The sequence below is a fragment of the Hylaeus volcanicus genome, chromosome 6 (genome assembly GCF_026283585.1).
Source record: "Hylaeus volcanicus isolate JK05 chromosome 6, UHH_iyHylVolc1.0_haploid, whole genome shotgun sequence".
NCBI classification, from domain to species: Eukaryota; Metazoa; Arthropoda; class Insecta; order Hymenoptera; family Colletidae; genus Hylaeus; species Hylaeus volcanicus.
The window spans coordinates 13,520,224-13,539,241 of record NC_071981.1 but is presented as its reverse complement, the minus strand read 5'-3'; the positions used below and the strand labels follow the sequence as shown (position 1 = coordinate 13,539,241).

Sequence of the window (19,018 nt, the reverse complement as noted above, 5' to 3'; positions counted from 1 at the left end):
CGAAACCATTCGGGATTCCCGAGAATTTCGAGATCCCGTACATTCGGAATGCTGAAATTTTCAAGGATAACAACACCTTCGGAAATCCCAGATATTATTCTATATCCAGTACATTGTCGGGAATCCCGGATTTTCGCGGGATCTCGTGTATTCTCGGGAATCCCGAATCAACTCGGGGTTCCGCATAAACTCGAGAATCCCGAATATTCTCGGGAATCCCGGACGTTTTACGGGAATCCCGCACACCCCTACTGTCGATAAATTTATAAGGGGGTCAACTAACGAGCAACCTGGAAGCACTAAAAAGGTGAGGTCCCATGAACGTAAGTTCGGGCGGCGAGCACGAGCAACGTCCGCTTGAAACTGTCAGCTCGTCGCGCAGGAGGGTCTGACGGACCCAGGCGAGCTGGCACGAGCGGCGAACACCTAAACGAGCACGGAGTCCCGAAAAAGGCCAGGCGCCATCGTCGCAACGGCCGGTCGGCAAGGGGATGTCATAAAGAATCGAAAATACCAACCTCGACAATTTTGATCGGAACTTTGCGGAAGTAACTTCGATCGATTCCTGATGCTTCTACGATCAAAATGATATCTCGCATCGCGTAAATCGGACTACTTTTAACGAAATTATATGCAAAATCTGATTGCATAATTGAAAAGTTATTTCGTTAAAAATAGTTCGATTTACGCGACGTGAGATATCATTTTAATCGGGAGAACACCAAGAATCCAATGGCATAGCGTTCACGTTGATACGATGAAGAATAAAGAATTCGATTTGATCAAAAACTGACGAGTCCATCGCCCGTTTGACCCCTGACCCTTGAGCGAAACCAAGTAGGCGCCTACGGTCTCGGTGAAGAGATGTATCGTGGGTCTCCCTTCGAACCACTCGAAAGGGTAGATTTTTTTTCATGGAATAGTCCCCGTGCTCGCGAGCCTAGACCATGGGCCGAGACCCAAACGCTCGTAAAAATCGACCCTTTCGAGTGGTTCCAAACCGTTTGTCGTCGCATTTAGCGTCCTTTTGGACGCTAGTAGGAACGTGTTTTGGTGACAGGTGTTCGATTCGTGTCTTCGCGTCGGGTCTTTCATACGTTTATAGCGCGGCACGACCTTTTGGACGCTAGTAGGAACGTGTTTTCGAACAAAATCCGGCGAGCACGGATAATTTATTGCCCGAGTACGAGGATTACGTTCATGGGACCTCGCCTTTAGAAGAACACCCCAGCGACTACGGTACCAAATATTTCAACGAACCGTCGGTCTACATGTAAACGCGCGTGCCTTTACTTTTTCTTTAACCCTCTGGCGACGGACGTCGGAGTCATTTATGACCTATTCCTTAGGACTGTTTTATCTCGGGGTTGGACCGTTTGTTTACATTCTAGTTCCAGCCACAGCACTCCCGTCTACCCTCCATACTGTTGACTTTCAAGCAGAGTTTCTCATACGTCCACGTGGATCATCTTTCAGAGTTACGAAGATACGCAGTGTATCGATAATGGTCTTTTCCTATTATAATAAAAATTGTATTCCGTAAATCTGTAAATTTTGTTGCCTGTCTTTTGTGCGTGGTTATATACTAACGTCGACGTGACCCCGTGACAAGGTTTAAAATAATTGCTACCCCGACCCTTATCGGAAAAAGTTTACCGACCCCTGCTATATGGCAGCGATCAGAAAAGCAAAGTCTCTATACAATTTTTCAATAAAAACGGTTCGGAATTTTTAAATCGGTGCTGCGGAATACTTCGTTCAAAATCTATTACTGTTTATTCGTAATGGACTCAAGTATACCGTAAATAGTTTTAATAATTTAAGAAAAATACTGATATCAGCAAAATGTAATATAGAGAAGAAAGAAAAATCGAGAAAATCTTTGATTGACTCCAAGATATGCAATGGATGAAAAAATTCCACCTGCAAACATTCTCTCAGAGTGTATGAACTAATTTTACTACAGGGTCAGATTCGACCCAACGTCCGTCGTACGTGCGCGAGGGTTGATGACGCGTCGACTCGTTTGGATTGTATCAAAAAGTGTACGCCTGAAAAATTGTATAATATAAAATCTAGGCACCGATGCAAGATGAAACCAACGAGATTCGTTTTTTCCGTTTGACCACTCATATTTTCCTTTATCCTCGAACCTTGATCGTTCTGTATCTTCGTCGACAAAGTTTCACGATAGAGCTTGACCTTCGTCCGCGCCAAGACCATCGGGAAATAACCGTCTCTTTGAGGCAAAGGGCGACGAGAGTCGATCGACGAGAAATATACTGTCAAGGCCAAAAACTTCTCGGGATCCCGAGGTCGTCGATGCTTTTAAACGGAACGATACATACTTTCATTGACGCAACGTTATAATTGACATCGATAGCAGGAATTCAACGACCTAGGTGCAAACGTAACCTTCGAGAGACCTTAATCGTTGCCATTATTGGAAACATAAAAGGAACACGACCTCGACGCTATTGCCGTAACCGTCGAACGCGACCTCCGAGAAGGACGTCTTCCGCACCATAGCGAGCTGGAAAGGTGGCTCTACCAAGCAGTGATGGGCAAAACCTTAGGCTTCGAATAAATCTGAAGTTTGCCGAATTTGTTTGTCTCGTTTCCTCCCAAATGTTCAACAGAAGAAACGAGACAAACACATCGGCAAACTTCAGATTTATTCGAAGTCTAGGGTTTCGTCATTCATCACGGCTACAAAGTGGCGTCGGTTCGAATAAATGGAGTTCTACTGTTTATTTGTCGCAGACAGACATTTTCAACGACGAAAATAGAGATTTGATGAAATTCCTAAAGTAGATGATCAACTCACGGGAGATGTTAAAATAACATCTCCGTAAAGGTCACTTCTCTAAAGAAAGTAAGTGATTTGGTCAAATCACTTGACTGTTTTAGTGAAACGATGAAATATTAGGTTGTCCCGAAAGTTTCTTCCGTGACTTGCACTCAATTATTTTATGTGGTCGTGTTTATACAGGGTGTCCCAAAACTCGGGGAGGAGCCGGAAATGGGGGGTAGCTGAGACGATTCTGAACAACAATTTCCTTTGCAAAAATGTCGGATGGGGCTTCGTTAAGGAGATATTAAGCGAAAACCCCGACCAATCAGAGCGCGCGTAGACCGTTGGAGCGGCCGCGGTAGCGTAGGCTACGCGCTCTGATTGGTCGGGGTTTTCGCTTAATATCTCCTTAACGAAGCCCCATCCGACATTTTTGCAAAGGAAATTGTTGTTCAGAATCGTCTCAGCTACCCCCCATTTCCGGCTCCTCCCCGAGTTTTGGGACACCCTGTATAAATAGACGAACTAATTTCATAGATATTCATGTTGTAACAGTAACGGAGCAAAATGAATCGTGCACAATTCAGTAATGTAACATAAAACATAAACTATCGTGCGCGTATTACTTAATAATAAAGCGAAAGAAACTTTTGGGACAACCTAATAATATGATTTGATCAAATCACTTAACTGTTTTAGTGAAACGATGAAATAGGATGACTTGATTAAATCCCTTAGGGGGTTAGTCGCAGTCAGGAAGAGGAAAAACGACATTTCTTTGTGATTTTCTTTCGGTTATTAAATAATAATTTGCAGAAGTAACAATTAAGTATATTATAAAGCATGTTTTAAAGAACGAGAAAACATTTTTTGCTTTAAGAAACGTTTAATTTATATCGTCGTAACAGCCGATGACGTAGACGATGATTTAAAAATAGAGGTTTGCGGTGAGCATGATTTCTCTACACTGGTTTATTTGGAAACAGAAACAAAGGTAGATTTCGAAAAATAGATTAGTCTAGCGGGTCCCTGAACGAAGGATTTTGGATAAAATTCATTTAAAACAAGATGGCGTACATTTTCAAGTTGATTTTCAATTTTTTCACTAAAATTAAGTGATTTGATACAGGATAAAAAAAAAGTATACAAGAAAATAAAAAATCCTTCCATCAGGGACCCGTTAGTCTAATATATCTTCTAAATCTACCTTTTGTTTTCAGGTGCACCAGTTTAAAGAAATCTTGCTCACCGCAAAGTGGCACACCCACGCCATCGCCATGTTATGTCGAAATGAATTCACCTTTTTTTAAAACAAAAATTCTTTTATAGTTCTTTAAGACATACTTTGCAATACATTTACATTTCATTAATAAAAATTATTATTTAATACCTTAAAAAAAACACACACAAGAAACTGTCCGTTTCCATTTTCCTGACTGCGACTAACCCCTTAACTGTTTTAACGAAAAGATGAAATAGTATGATTTGATCGAATCCTTTAACTGTTTTAATGTAAAGATGAAATAATATTGTTTAGATACTGAAAGTATTTATTTAGTAAATCATGCGTTATCAAAAGTAGAATAGGTAATACAACAATATACTCACAGAAACATAAATTATTTAGTCGAAACTAATTAGCAAAAGAAATGGGTACTTAAGCTGATATTTAAAAAAACAAAAAACAAAAAGAGTATTTTTAGGGAATGTAATTAATAAATAATTTATATTTCTACGACTATTGTTGTATTACCTACTCTACGCTTAATAACGCATGATTTACTAAATTAATACTTTTAATATCTACACTTGATAACACATGATTTACTAAATTAATACTTTTAATATCTACACAATATTATTCCATCTTTTCACTAAAACAGTCAAGGGATTTGATCAGAGGGATTTGAACAGAGTTGTTATTTTAACATCTCCCGTGAATTGATCATCTACCTTAGGGATTTGATCAAATCTCTATTTTTATCGTTTCCCTGCGACATATAGATAGAATAGCCAAGATGGCCAAGAAAGTGTAACGCGAATAGTAAGAGAAAATAAATTTCACATTAAGAAACTTTGGCGAGGGAGAATAAATTAATTACCTTAATTTCTACGACTTTTCCCATAAAGTCTTAAAATTCTGTCAAGTTTGGACAGAAATAGGGTTACTCTCTCGATTTGTTCTCCCTTTCTTCGCATCTTACTATCTTCACTTACAGAGACTCCTATGATTCCTCTATTTCATCTATACTCTCTTGTATAATCTCTTTGATTGGCACCGCTCACTTTGGCACGATAGATGTATTTCCTGTCTTCGCTATTCAAAAGTATCAGGTTGTCCCAAAAGTTCCTTTCGTAAGTTGCATTCAATTATTTTCTGTGGCAGTGTTTATATAAATAGACAATCTAATTTCTTAGACATTGATGCTGTAACAGTTACGAAGCGAAATGAATTCTACACAATTTTGTAATGTAACGTAAAACATAAAATATTGTGTATGCATTAATTATTAATAAAAGGAAAGAAACTTTTGGGTCAACCCAATACCATCTCGACAAATCACATTCTCCGATAAAGGATGTTTAGCGGAGTCTCACCGATGCCAATCCTACCCGAATTTCTGTCGTTAGCCTTCTTTCCAGCTTGCTGTAGCACATATCTTTCACGGTTATTCGCGATAATCGTGTTGCACAAAGAATCAAGCGTGTCCAACGAGGAGACCCTACAGCTGTCCACGCACATTGCATCAACTTTGATCTTTTCTGTTTAAATGCTATTTGAAGCAATGGAATGTACAAATTTGATACCTTACGAATACAAAAATTAATCGTGATATTTTCTCGTTTTCACGTGACTCGTATTAAATACTCTATTAAATATTCTATGTTACTTACAAATACCTATATTCTATATTACTCGTTCCCTTATCTAATTATGCTATAATCTCCTTCATCCGAAAACCACGAAAAGAATTGTATTCAAGGATAGAGAAAATAGCGAGGAAGTATTTCGTGATAAAGTATCCGACGAAGACGATATTTGTAATAGTTCCCTACAACGACCATTCTGCTGAATTTCAATAGAAAAAAGTCAGTAATTTCATAAAAATTCCCTGAAAGGGCACCTGTAGGGTTCTCCCCGTAAGTTCCTGTCTTTCGGATAGATGAATCGAAAAGTTCGTTCAAGGAACCATCTTTTTCTTTTCACTCTTTCGGTTCTCCTTAAAACTGAGAAGACTGAATATTCTGGATACAAATTCGACGACGAACGTTTTGACGTTTTCCGCGCGTTCCGTTTTAGCCACTCGCACCGTGAATCGCAATTCCATACGATATACGCGCGTACGTTGTGTATATTATACCAACGAAAGTACGCGGGAATCATTTTTTTTTTTTCTTCATATAAGTATCTACGTTGAGCAACTTGTCTTCCGTCCTAAAACGAGATACGAACTAAACTACGACCAAATTATATACGACCGCTTAACGAGGATTCGATTCTCGAACCAAAATAGACAACTTCTGCCGCCCCATCCGACGATGCCTTCCTTACTCTCAACAAATGATTGTCGTTCTCGTTACACTCGAACAGCATCGCGGTACTCCTATCGCTCTCAGCCCATTTCTATAGCCCTTTTCTCTCGAGAATTCTGACTCAACATTTTCCGTAGCTACGCGGCAACCAGTCCGCTACGATCCTAAATTAATCTCGAAACGTATCCCGTACGCACGAGTCCGCAAACTCGCGCCATTTGCGGAGAAACTGCACGCCAAACGCATTCCCTTCCTCTTTTCTGGTTGTTAAACTTATTATCCAATTAGGACACAAGTGACACGATGAACGACGCGTATCATCGTGTATTAAGAATTAACGCTTCGCCAACCGCGCACTTTTCGTGAATTTCTTATAATAACACGGCTTAAATGTGACTTTTATAACTTCTACGATATGGACATTAATAATATTTTGAAGTAACATTCGTCGCTAGATTGTGAATGTTTATGCAAACTCGTATTTTCGAGGCTATTCGAGGGCAAATTTTCTTTAACACTTTCGCTGCGGATGACGCACATGTGCGTCCAACTGAAAATATATGGTTGCTTTTATTATTTTTCAGTTTTCAGTTTTTTTTTTTTGTTCGACAATCGTATTATATATAAAATAAGTTACCATAAATGTATGTTTTTCAAAACAATCGTATTAGAACATTTGTAAGAAATTTGTCATTAAAAAAAAATATCATAGTTGCAGCTCCCAGCGAACGGCTACTTATTTTCGTTCGCAGCGAAAGTGTTAAATTCCACATTGCTTGTATATCTTGATGTACCTCTTGAATATTAAATTATCTTTCATTGACGTTATCAAAGTTACTAAAAATGATTTCTCCTCATGAAATAATTCACAAACCGACAGTAATGATGTACTTAAAAAAAAAAAGATATTTAAAAATGACGTTATCCAGAGAAATAATAGATAAATCTGCTCATTAAGTTTGTCTTAAATACACACTCATTGAAACGTAATTATACATACAGTCAGTGTAAGAAGTATTCGTACAGCAACCAATTTACGATAAAAACTGTTAAGAAAAGAACTAAGAGGTTGACATTAAAAGTAATAAACTTTAATGTACGAAAAATCTACTCTAAAAATATGTGGGAATGTTGGTTAATTATTTCCTCCTCTAAAATTTATTATAAAAATATTTGGGGGACCAGAAAGTAATGTCGTTTCTTTTGTATTAAATTCGAACAAATAAATGTATAATATGTTTTTATTTTTAATCAATTATATAATTGTCCTCGTTATCAATAACCTTCTGCCATCTAGTGTGCAAATGTTCGATACCTGATCGATAAAAATTGATTGGTACACGGTGAGCTGGTAAATAATAAACAAGCATTTGCATTCGTAGAAACGACATTACTTTCTGGTCCCTCTAATAAATATATGAAGATTGATTTTGAATTGGTTCCTGTACGAATACTTATTGCACTGACTGTATACGAATGAGAAATCCTAAAATGTCTCGATAACGGAACCACCCCGAAGACATGCTCTACATTGTAGAGTCTACAAGATTCAACAGGTTTCATCCCGATTGGTCAAGCCATCTCGGCGTAATCGAGTAACATACATACAAAAAAAAAAAAACCATGTCGAATTGAGTAACCTCCTTCTTTTCGAAGTCGGTTAAAAATATCATTCTGCTCGTTGAATTGACAATCTATCCTAAAATTAACACATTAAGGACCGCTCACGAGTTTTCTCGTGTTTTCTACAAGCAGTCTCTAAATGTGCGGTCCTTGATGTGTTAAAATGTTTCTGCACGGGAAATGCGTTCGGCGTGTCGTATTCCCTAATCCAGCAAGACTCAACGAACTCGTGCGTACGTAAGCACGTGTCTCCAACCGTTTCTTACCGTGTATCTGTCGTAACTTTTTATAGACTAGTATCGTTAACAGGTGTTCGATTCGTGTCTTCGCGTCGGGTCTGTCATACGTTTACAGCGCGGCACATCGAGTGCCTCTCTACGTGATTAACGACGATATCAAAGTAAATCGAGTTTCTAAAACGCGTAACAAACGTACCAATTACACTCTTAAACGCGATAGGTTAGACTAGATTGTTCGCAAGTTTGGATCTCCTCTCGTCGACGTCGATCGGACCGAAGAGAATAGGTTTGGGTTCGGGTTCGGGAACGATCTCTTCGCGTCGTCTTTCCAAACGTGCCCACCACCCTTTTTCCCCAATTCTTTGATCGCGAACACGAGCGCGAGAACGATCGCCGACTCGGAACGCGTTAACGAAGGAATATATATAGTCTATCAATTCGACGCGTGCGCTCAATTCCGACCAGACACGCGTGCGTGCACGCATCAGCTGCGAGAGCCAGAGGAACCAACAGACGCATCTCGTACTAAACTCGACAAACAGTTCCAGCATTTCTATATCGCCCCGAGCGATCCAGCGTTCACGGCCATCCAGTTCCGGTTCCGTCGACGAAAGAGTCAAGTAAGGCTGTTCGTGTTCGAGCAGTGTCCCGTCAACGCTGCTGGCGTCGATTCGAATTCTCTCGGTGCTCGTCCTTGGTCTCGGAGTACTCGTCGTCGTCGTCGACGTCGGGACTCGGCCGCTCGGCGAGCAGAGGCGGCGGTATGGTGGCAACGTCGAAGCTGGAGTCGGTACTAGAGACGATCCGACCGTCTTTCACTTCGAGATCGACCACCACCCGATGCCGTCTCTTCAAGTTCTCCCGTCTTCTTCGACGGACGGCTATCTGACCGCGGACAGGCGTGTGTACGGGGCTGTCCATGCTCGAGGACGTGTCGCCCTCGCTCTGGGGACTTCTGCTCGACGGGTAAGGCATCGTTTTCGTGCGGATCTGCGTTCTGATCGGCATGGGGGGACTGGAGGTGGTGGATTCGCCGCTCAGGCTGGTCGTCGAGTAATAGGGCGTCGACTTTGCTCTGATGGGAACGACTACGGGACGCTCGGTGGACCTGGTCTCGTGGTACCTAGCGGTCTCCGTAGGCTCCGAAAAGCCTCGTTCGAACTTGCCCGTCGGTCTGGTCTTCTCCTTCTCGACGACCGCGTCCCTCTCGTCCTCGAACGACCACTCGTCGTCCTGAGGTGCTCGAGGGCCCAACGCTAGATTCGCGTACTTCTCGTGCATATCCTCGGAACTGTCCCCACGGCCCACCTCCATCCGAATCTGATCTCCGCTCGAGTACTTCATCGCTGGCACGTTGTCGTACAATCTATCCTCGTCCTCGTCGAGTTCCTCCTCCTCCTCGAGGATAGGCAACGGCGCGTCCCCGTCGTCCGACATCACTCTGAACTCGTCGTCTACGGTCTCGTCGAATTCGTTCTGTAAAGTGATCCTGGGCGGCGAGATATCGGCGTACGACCTAGCGCTAGACTGTTGCTGTTGCTGTTGCTGTTCCTCTTCGTACCGTCGACGCTGTTCGTCGAACTGGCTCTCGATGAATCTCCTCGCCTCATCCAGTTGCTCGTCCCTGGCCGCTCGGCCGTCGTCGGACTTCTGGTCGTCGTCGAACGGTGGACACCGCTTGTCGACGTCAGGCGGAGGAGTGAGAGGCGGCGATGGCGAAGGCAAAGGCAACGGAGGCGAGGACGGAGGAGGCGGTGGACTGTCGGCCGTTCTGCACTTGGAGTTGGGTCTCATGCTGGTGACGCTCTTATCCGAGGTAGTTGTGTCGCTTTGGCTCTTCTCCACCGTCATCGTCGAGTAGTATTGCTGAGGTATCACGGTGGCGCTGCCCGACCAGTCCGAGATGGAGGCTCCCAACTCTGCCAAAGAGTTATCGTCCGATTTGGTGCCCGAGTACTGACAGAACTGACGAACGGTGTTGTTCGAGCTCGACCACTCGGACATGGACAGACCCATGGACGTGTCCTCGCTGTGAGAGGAACCGGTGATGTTCAACTTGGGCTTCACGGCTATCTTCACGGTTCCGTCGACGGTGGTCGCCGACGTGGAACTCTGGCCATCCTCTAAGAACGTGGAGTGCAGGTCGTCGTGCAGCGTTCTGTTCTCGTCGCTGGAGTCGCTGTCGTGATCCACCCGACCGGGAGTCTCGGTGCTGTCCGTCACCGTCACCTTCACCGCCTCCTCGGGCTTGATCTCCATGTAAAAGGTCTCGACGTGACTGACCACGGGAGGCTCGAAGACCGGCGAACTCGGCGGCGACGGCCAGTCCTCCGAGCTCTGAGCCTGCAGCTTGGATCTACCCGCCGATTTCGGTGACCTGGCGTCCTCGTCCTGGCCCAGCACGTCGATGGGAATGTCCGGTAACTCGGAGGAGGTACGTCGGTCATCCGAAACCGAGGGAAGAGCGGTCCCGGACGGTGGATCGGAGGACAAGGAGGGCTGATGATCGCTCGACATCAGAGACTCGTCGTCCAGGCTCGGAGACCTCGAGCTGGGCTTGAACGAGTCCTCGAGATCGCTCTTGTCCTGCTCCGACGTCGTGGACCTCTCCGATATCCTCGAGAGCGTTCGCGTCAGCGCGAACGTCCCGCAGCTGGTCAAGATATCCGGACCGATCGGATAGATAAAGCTCCCTGGAAAGTCAGCCAAATCCTCTTGAAAACTGTCCTCGTTCTGTCCGTTGCTGTCCTCTGACTGTGACTGGACGGCGTTGTTCTCGTCCTGAGGCACCCAACCGTCTTCTATACTCGAACTCCCGGAACTCTCTAGAGGAAAGGACTTCCACGTCGAGCTCATCTCGGGCCTAAACCCAGGCTGAGAACTACTGCTGGTTTCTTCCTCCAGAGACCCGCTTCCGCCACGAGCGTCTTTCATCGCAGCGATCTCCCGACGATCCACTATCGGCTGAATCTGGCCTATCCCCAGAGGTCTCGCGATCGAGCAAGAACTGGATTCTGGATCCTCGCGATCAGGCGTCCAGGTGTTGGTCTCCTCGCTCTTCGAACGTTCGCTGCTCAGTTTGAGCTTCTTGTCGATCGATAAACGGTTCGCCGTGCCGATACCTAACTCTGGCGATCGTTTCGCTCTCTCCTCGGGCTCGTCTTCGGGCAACTCCTCGGTCCCTTCGTCGTCCTCTCTCCTCATCTCCAGATACTCGGGCGTCAGTTCTACCTCCACCAGAGTCTTCTCATCCATTCTGTCCACGCCGTAATCGGGAGAGCTCAACTCGCTGTCCACGCCCCTCGTGTGAACCTGCGTGTCCAAGGCGTCCAGAGTGTCCTCGCTGGTGTCCGCGGAGTCCAACGGCCGATTATCGTCGCCGTCTTGTTCTTGGGCGTCGCGATAGTCCTGTTCGTCGCTCTGCACCACCTCGTCGTCCGAACACTCCTCGATGGAGATCTGAATCGGCGACTTGACCATCTCTTGGTTCTCGTCGAAGTCGATCGACCTGGAGTACTCGTAGTCCTCTCGCGCGGCGCTCACCGTCACCGTCACGTCGGGCAGATCGTCCCTCTCCGCAGATGTTCTAGACTCTTCGTACTCCAATCGCGACATCCACATCTCCTCAGGCTCGCTGGTACCTCTGGCCTCTACTTCGTCGACTCTTCTATCAAGGTGCTCAGGAATTCTATCTTTCGCGGATGGGATGGATTCGACTGTGCCTCGCGAAACGGACCCCTCGACTTTGTCAGTTCTGGCAGCTCTGTCGGATTGGTAACCGTCTTGGTCGCCACCACCAGACTCCACGGAACTCTGATCGATGAATTTCGTTCTGTCGTCCACCCTGACGGTTTCCAGCGCCGTCTGATGTTCCCTGGCTTCTGCCTCCATCGTGTCCCTTTCGTAAGGGATCAAGTCCACGGTCGCCGCGATGATCTCGTTGCACTCGGTCAGCGGTGATTCCAGGTACTGGGCCGAGGTTTCGGTGACGGATAGAGAATCCGTGAAAATTTCTGGGATAGCGGTGTGGTCGGTGCTGTCGGATCTGTGATTGGGCGACACTTCGATCGGCTGAACCGTTTGGGGCTTGGACGCGCTCGGAATCTCAGCCACGACATTGTCTCGAACCTCTTGGTTCTGATCTTCTCGATCCTCCGACATGTCCACGGTGTCATCTTTGCTGGAGAACGCGTTGGCGGGTGGTAACCTGTGCACCGCGATCACAGCCGCGTCCAGGGACTTGGCTCGTCTCTGAGACGTCGGCGACTGTGTCGCGCCTTGCCTTTGCAGCGCACCGATTCCGCTACCTTCGGAGAGCCCTAGACGCGCACGGGCGAACAGTACCGGAGTCTGACCAGGTTTGCGCAGAACAACTGGCGATTGGGTCAAATCTTGGGGGAGAGGAGCTTTCTTCGAATCCTTGGAATCTTTGGAGTCCCTGGATTCCTTGGACGCATCGACGATGGTTTTTTGTTCTTCGGTAATTTTTGCGTCCACTTTAATCTCCTCTTCTCGCGTGATTCGATTTTCCTCGGACAACGCGTGTCCCTCGCCATCGACAGTGGTCTTAGGTTCCGTCTGGCGCGACACTTTCGACTCCTGCTTGGGTGGATCTTTCGTCGAAGTGGGCGATTTAAGGTCCGTCGATTTAGCCTCAGATTTTACTCTCGCGACTGTTCTTTTCGGTGATATCTTCTCCGTGGAGTCCTTCTTCTCGGTGCTACCTAGACTTTTAGAGATACCCAAAGACTTAGGTCTAGCCTTCTCGGTCTTCGCAGCGAGTTTTAGTATGTCGTCGTCCACGGAAGCCGACTTTGCTCGAGTCTTGGTATCCTCCTTTTCATTTTTCGTAGCCGCGTACGGCTTATCGGGCAACCTGGTGACGGACTTTGATCTACCCTTCTGTACTATGCTCACCTCGGGAGCCACGTCCGTGGAATCGATGATGATGATCTCCTGCGGCATCTCCCCCAATTTCAGCTTGGACTTGTCGATCTTCGAGCTGGGCGTCGGGGCCCGCGACTCCTTGGATCCCGTCTTCTTCATAGGTGGTTTGTCGCCTTCCAAGGACTTGGACTGTTTCTTGAAGTCCTTCTTCATCTCAGACTTGACCTTCTTCGCTTTCTTCGGGGACACGTCCGGCACGAAATGCTTGTTCTCCACTTCCGGCGAAAGCAGCGTGTCGATGGGCGCCTTCTCCTCGGCCAACGACAGCGACTTGGATCGCAGTGGTTCGCCGTGGGGCCGCGACATGAAGGGAACGAACTCCGGAACCTTAAGGCTGTCCAGTTCCAACGCGGGCTTCACGGGTACGTCGTCCAGAGGCAAATCAGCGACTGGGTCCATGAAATCGTCGAACCCGGTGTCGATGATCTTAGGCCTGGCTACTCTGGTCGCGGAGTTCCTGTTCACCTCGGAAAACTTCGACTCGATCTTCTCCAGAATGCGTTTCGTCTTCTCGGGGATGCTGGGCTTCTCCAGGGTTTTAGGCTTCTCGGGAATTTTTGGCTTCTCCGGGAGTTTCGGTTTCTCCGGGAGTTTCGGTTTCTCTGGAAGTTTTGGCTTCTCGGGGACCACGACCGTGGGAGTCGACGGCGAGGATTTCTTGCTCTCCTTCTCTTCTATCGGCGGTGGTATCTCAGCTTCCTTAATCTCGTTCGTCTCTTCCGCGGTATTGTCGATGACGAGGCCCGGAATCTCGGGCAGAGGTATCTTCTCGATGCTGTCCTGTTTCTCGATGCTCTCTTCGGGCGCCTTGAGACTGTCCTTCTCTATCTCGGACGACTTGGCCTTGCGCTCCAACTTCATCTTCATCTCCATGCCGACCACGTCCGCGAAATTCAACGCCTTGGACTTGGAGTCCAGCGACCGTTGACCGCCCAGACTTTTCGACGCGTCGGAGGACCTCTTCTTCTGTATCACGGAGACGATCGTGACGTTAGGATCGGTGGGCGACACCTTGGGCGAGCGTTTCTCGATGGCCGTGACGATGGTGATGTTGGGCTCGATAGGCGACAGCTTCGAGGGCGACGGTTTTTTATCGAGGCTGGATGACTTCACGCACGCGCGATCCTCGATGACGATTTCGGTGGTCCTGCCTCTGTCCAACGACACAGACTTCGGGAGCGACTTCCCCTTGGAGGGACTCCTGTTCGTGGGCGAGAAACTGCAGACGCTCTTGGCGTCGGTTGGCGACAGCTTGGACGTGGGACTGAGGATGCTCTTGGGTTTGTCCGATGGACTCAGTATCGACTTGGGTCTAGTGATCGGCGTGCTCTTGGGTTTATCTGGCGAGTGTTTGGTGCCGGTTTTGTCAATCGAGGTCAGCTTGGACAGATCGAAGCAGGTGATGTCCGCGATCATTTTTAACGGCAGCTTGGGCAGATCTTTGGCGCTGCCGGTTTTCTTGCAAGTTTTGCCGCTGTCGGACTCCGATTTCTCGTCGGACGTGGACGCTGTTCCGTTCATCACGTGTCGCTTGTGCAGCGTGTAGGGAATCTCCATGTTCGTCTTCTGGACGGCCGCGCTGTCGGAGAAGGGATCCTCGTCGCCGGAATCGGCGGTGGTCAGGTCGATGGACTTTTGATGCATGAGTATGTGTCGCTTGTTGTTCGAGCCTAGTCGCTGTCGCGCGGGATTAGGGTCGCTCTTCGTGCGTTCGACAGGCGTGTGCCCTGGAATCGTGTCGTCGAACCCTAGCACCACGCCACCCACGATCTTGGGCTCGTATTCCGTGAACACCGTCTTGGACTTGAGGTTCTCCATCTCCAGCGGCACGCCTATCACCGTGTCCGTTCTAGATTCCAACGACAGTCGCGCCTGACGTTCGCGCTCGCGCTTCTCCTCGTCCTTCCGCGCCTTCTCCAGGCTTCTCCAGTCGTCCCTCTCCCGCGGTCTTTCCTCAGACTTCATCTTCTCCGCTCTGGCTTTGCTCTTGCGCGTGTCCTTGCACTCAATCTTCTCCGAACTAATAACCCGCCTCCACTCGCTGGCGTCCTGCTCGACGCATTCGAGACTCTTTCTGCTGCCGCGCGAGTGTCGTCGCTCGCGAGAGTCTAGCCGTTCGAAGCTCTTGCGTTCGTAACCTCTGTCCTTCGAGTTGCAGCGTTCCAGGGACTTTAAACGCTCGATAGTGACGGGATCGAAGTCAAAGGTCGGCCTCTCCTGCGAATCCAACCTCTCCACGCTTCTACCGCGCTGCTGCAGCTCCCTGGCGCTGAGACGCTCGAAGGGACTCCTGTTCCCGGAATCGAAACGCTCCAAGGTGTGCCTTTGGTTGTAGTCGATGGTGTTACGCCTGCCACCGGAGAATCTTCTTTTCTCTTTCGAGTCCAACCGCTCCACGCTTCTCTCGCGACGCTCTCTGGAGTCGTGTCGATGGCTCCGCTCTTTGGGGCTTCTGTTCAAGTACTCCGTACTTCCCGGCAGGCCCTGACAATCTAAACGTTCGAAGCTCTTCCTGCGCAGCTCGTGAGGATCGTAATGAGGCTTCTCCTTCGAGTCTAGTCTCTCGAAACTCCTTTCCCTGACGTCTAGCCTCTCGATGCTTCTCCTCAGTTCCCGGAGGTCCACGCGATCCACGCTGCGACGACCGTGAACCTCTTTTCTCTCGCGGGAATCCAATCTCTCGATCGATCTACGTTCTCGGGAATCGATCTTCTCCATCTTCTTACCGTAATCCCTGGAGTAATCCCTCTCGATGCGTTTCCTTTCATCGCGCTCGACGCTCCTGCGATCCTTATCCTGCAGCTTCGCCAACGTTCTCTCGAGCTTCGCGTCGCTCTCGCGTTGCTTCTTGTCCCTCGTCTTTAGACCCCTGCCCAAACTACCGGTCTCCACGTACGCTCGGGGCGCGTGATGGTCCTCGAGGCTAGCGATGCTGCGCGCACGCACGGTCCTGGCCCTCTGGTCCACGATCGTGCGATTGGTCGTGTCCACGGGGCTCGAATCGTCGTCTATACGCGACTTGGGCCGCATGATGCCCTCGTCGCGCAGAACCTCGGAGTCCACGTGCGTGATCTTGTGCTTGGGCTTGAGATTCCTCAATTCGTTCAGCACGGACATCTTTTGCTTCTGCACTTGCAACACGACCGGGTCCTTGCGCGCGGAATCCTGATGGGGCAAGGGCAACAAGTTGCCCCCTGTATGCGGCGCGGGAACGTCGACAGAGTTCGCGTGACGCGTCTCGAACTTGCGCTCGATCTGCGTACTGGACCGTTGTATTCTGGATTCTACGGTCACGTACTCACCGTCCGATTTAGAGGGCGCGGCCGAGTACCGATCAATGGATCTCGTTCTAGCGGCGTTCTTCAAGTCCGCGAGCACGGATTTGAATTGTTGCTTCTCTGATTGTTTGATCGACCTGTGCTTCACGAAGGAATCGGTCTCGGAGTCCATTTGGAACATCTCGTGCTCGATTCCTTCGTCGCTGTGGTCCGATATCGGCTCGTTCTCCTCCTCCTCCTCCTCGTCGTCGTCGTAGTCGCGCGGACTCGAGTACGACTCCGGGTATTCAAATTCGTGCTCGCGTTCGAGAAGCTCGTAAGAATCGTGGGATAGATCGTCGTGAGACAGATCACCCGCCTGACCGGACTCCTCGTGTCCCGATTCGGTGGACAACGACGAGGTTCCCGGATAGGAGCTACTGTAGACACGCTCGGGCACCGAGTCGTGATCCAGCGAGGGTAACTTCGAGCTGGCGGCGCTGTACGACCGATTGCTCTCGTCGTACCGCGTCACGGGATTGTCCAGCTCGCCCTGAGAGGGCAACCGGAACGGTTCTAACAACACGGACTCTCCGGACGGTTTCTCGTCCTTCGATCGCGCTTTGCCGGAATCCTCGAAACTAGAAGCGTACAATTCGCGGCAACTGGCCGATCGCTGCCAGGGATGTCTGGGCATGGGTCGCGGTGGTGGGAATTCAGGAGGACTGCTGTTAGAGGGGCTGATACGACCTGCTGATGAAATCCGTTGCTGGCTGGTAACAAGCATCTGCCGCGGTGCTGGGACCCGGCTGGGTGTGGCCGGGGAATGGACGTCGATGGAGGTAAGTGTCCGAAACGACGTAGCTGTGTCTTCGCGACGGTGAATCGTCCCTCCCATCGAGACACTCGTCACAGTCGTCGGAGAATCCAGTGTCATCGAGCCGCATGACAGAGACAGAGCTGGGGTTTCCAGGGCTGAAAAGTAGTAGCGATTCCTTAGACAAACATCTTCCTCCTACTATCGCTCGCGAGTCGCTACGCCGTTCAACGTCGCGAATTCTAGCCATTTTTCACGCGTTGTCTCTCTATTTCGACTTCGCGCGCAAAGGATCTCCGAGTACAGACCACAACTTTGATACCGTCTCCGAGAGATTGACTCGAACGCGAACGAGGTGGATGCAGCGGGTGACTTTAAGCCTTTAGCCTAGCTGTAGTCGTACTATGCAAGGAGGAAAGGTTTAGCGTCACCCTGGTCCAGGTCGTCGTCTCGGAGATCGCCGTTCGAACGCGTGTTGCGTCGCGACTCTCGTGGATCGTAGTCGAACTCCAGACAATAGATCAGTGCTCGGAGTTAGTTGCACATTTCGGACTTTGAGTATATAGAAATGGAGGAGGAATTGCTTTGTTCTGTATAAACCGAAAGTGTGTCCAAAGTCTGTGCGAGAGAGAAAGGTATAGAGAGTGATATTAGTCCTGTCATCCATCAACCTGCACTCTTTGTATATATCTATAGAAACCCTGCACTTCAGTTTTATGAATTGTTGTAATAGATCATTTTCATAGGAATATATACTCAATATACGAAATTCTCTAAATCTGTATACTGCATTAAAAAAAAAAAAAAGAAGAAAGAACCAATAATATGCTTTATGTATATACAAATATATTTATATTCTAATATAATGCAACTTATAATTCCTTGGCATCTGTTATTGATTTTAGCTGAGATAAACAGTAGTTGGATTCCGTAAAGATAATATTACATTCAGTGTGGTTAATGAGTGCATATACTCTTTACTTAATATCATTCTATACCTTTCTCTCTCACACAGACTTTGGACACACTTTCGGTGCTGGCAATCCTCCACCATGTCTATACAGGGTGTCTCGTAAAAGTCGCGTAAGAGCCGGAAATGAGACATAACTGAGACGATTCTGAACAACAATTTCCTTTGCGAAAATGTCGACGGATGCTTCATTTTTGAATTATTAACGAAAAACACCGACCAATCGCAGCGGCCGATTAGCGCGCATTCAGCTGGCTGCGCACCGACTTGGCGCACCCAGCCAGTCCTGGCTCGAGCTTATGCTCTCGTGGCTGATCGCGCGCTAATCGGGCCCTGTGATTGGTCGGTGTTTTTCGTTAATAATTCAAAAATGAAGCCCCCGCCGACATTTTTGCAAAGGTAATTGTTGCTCAGAATCGTCTCGGCTACCTACCATTTCCGGGTCGTACGCGAGCTTTTGGACATCCTGTATACTCAAAAGGGGATACAGCAGGCGTTGCCTCGGGAATCGGTCCCGAAACGCGCAAACTAATTCCGAGCACTGCGATAGATTATAGAAGCGTTTCTAAGTTCGTAATTACGCTAAGGCTACTTCTACGGCTTGCGATACTCTTCATGGTACGATTACTTCGAAACGTAACGCTAATGAATAAATAAAGAGAACGGAAACAACAGAGCGGAAGAACTCGAAGAACGAGAGAGAAACGAAGGGTGATAATTGTATGACAAACTGATTCGAGAAACAGAGGCGGATGGAGATAGATAAATTGATTGATAGATAGATAAGTACAGAGAGAGAGAGAGAGAGAGAGAGAGAGAGAGAGAGAGAGAGAGAGA

General features: G+C 47.9%; 2 protein-coding genes across 6 annotated transcripts in view; both read right to left on the bottom strand.

Moving 5' to 3' along the window:
• Window positions 1–19,018, bottom strand: part of LOC128878298 (FERM, ARHGEF and pleckstrin domain-containing protein 2) — a 96,186-nt gene that overhangs the window by 36,100 nt on the left and 41,068 nt on the right. For all 5 annotated transcript variants that reach the window (XM_054126395.1, XM_054126392.1, XM_054126393.1 and 2 more), the window contains one exon: window positions 17,145–17,369. In XM_054126395.1, the coding sequence (XP_053982370.1) occupies window positions 17,145–17,369 (225 nt within the window). The remainder of the gene's footprint in view (window positions 1–17,144; window positions 17,370–19,018) is intronic.
• Window positions 5,170–17,135, bottom strand: LOC128878295 (protein split ends-like). The gene has a single exon (XM_054126385.1). The coding sequence runs from the start codon at window positions 17,089–17,091 to the stop codon at window positions 8,842–8,844; it is 8,250 nt and encodes a 2,749-aa protein (XP_053982360.1). The 5' UTR covers window positions 17,092–17,135; the 3' UTR covers window positions 5,170–8,841.

What these genes read in the sequence shown, in the direction of transcription:
- LOC128878295 (XM_054126385.1), bottom strand. Translation starts at nt 17,091, where the DNA reads ATGCCCAGACATCCCTGGCAGCGATCGGCCAGTTGCCGCGAATTGTAC.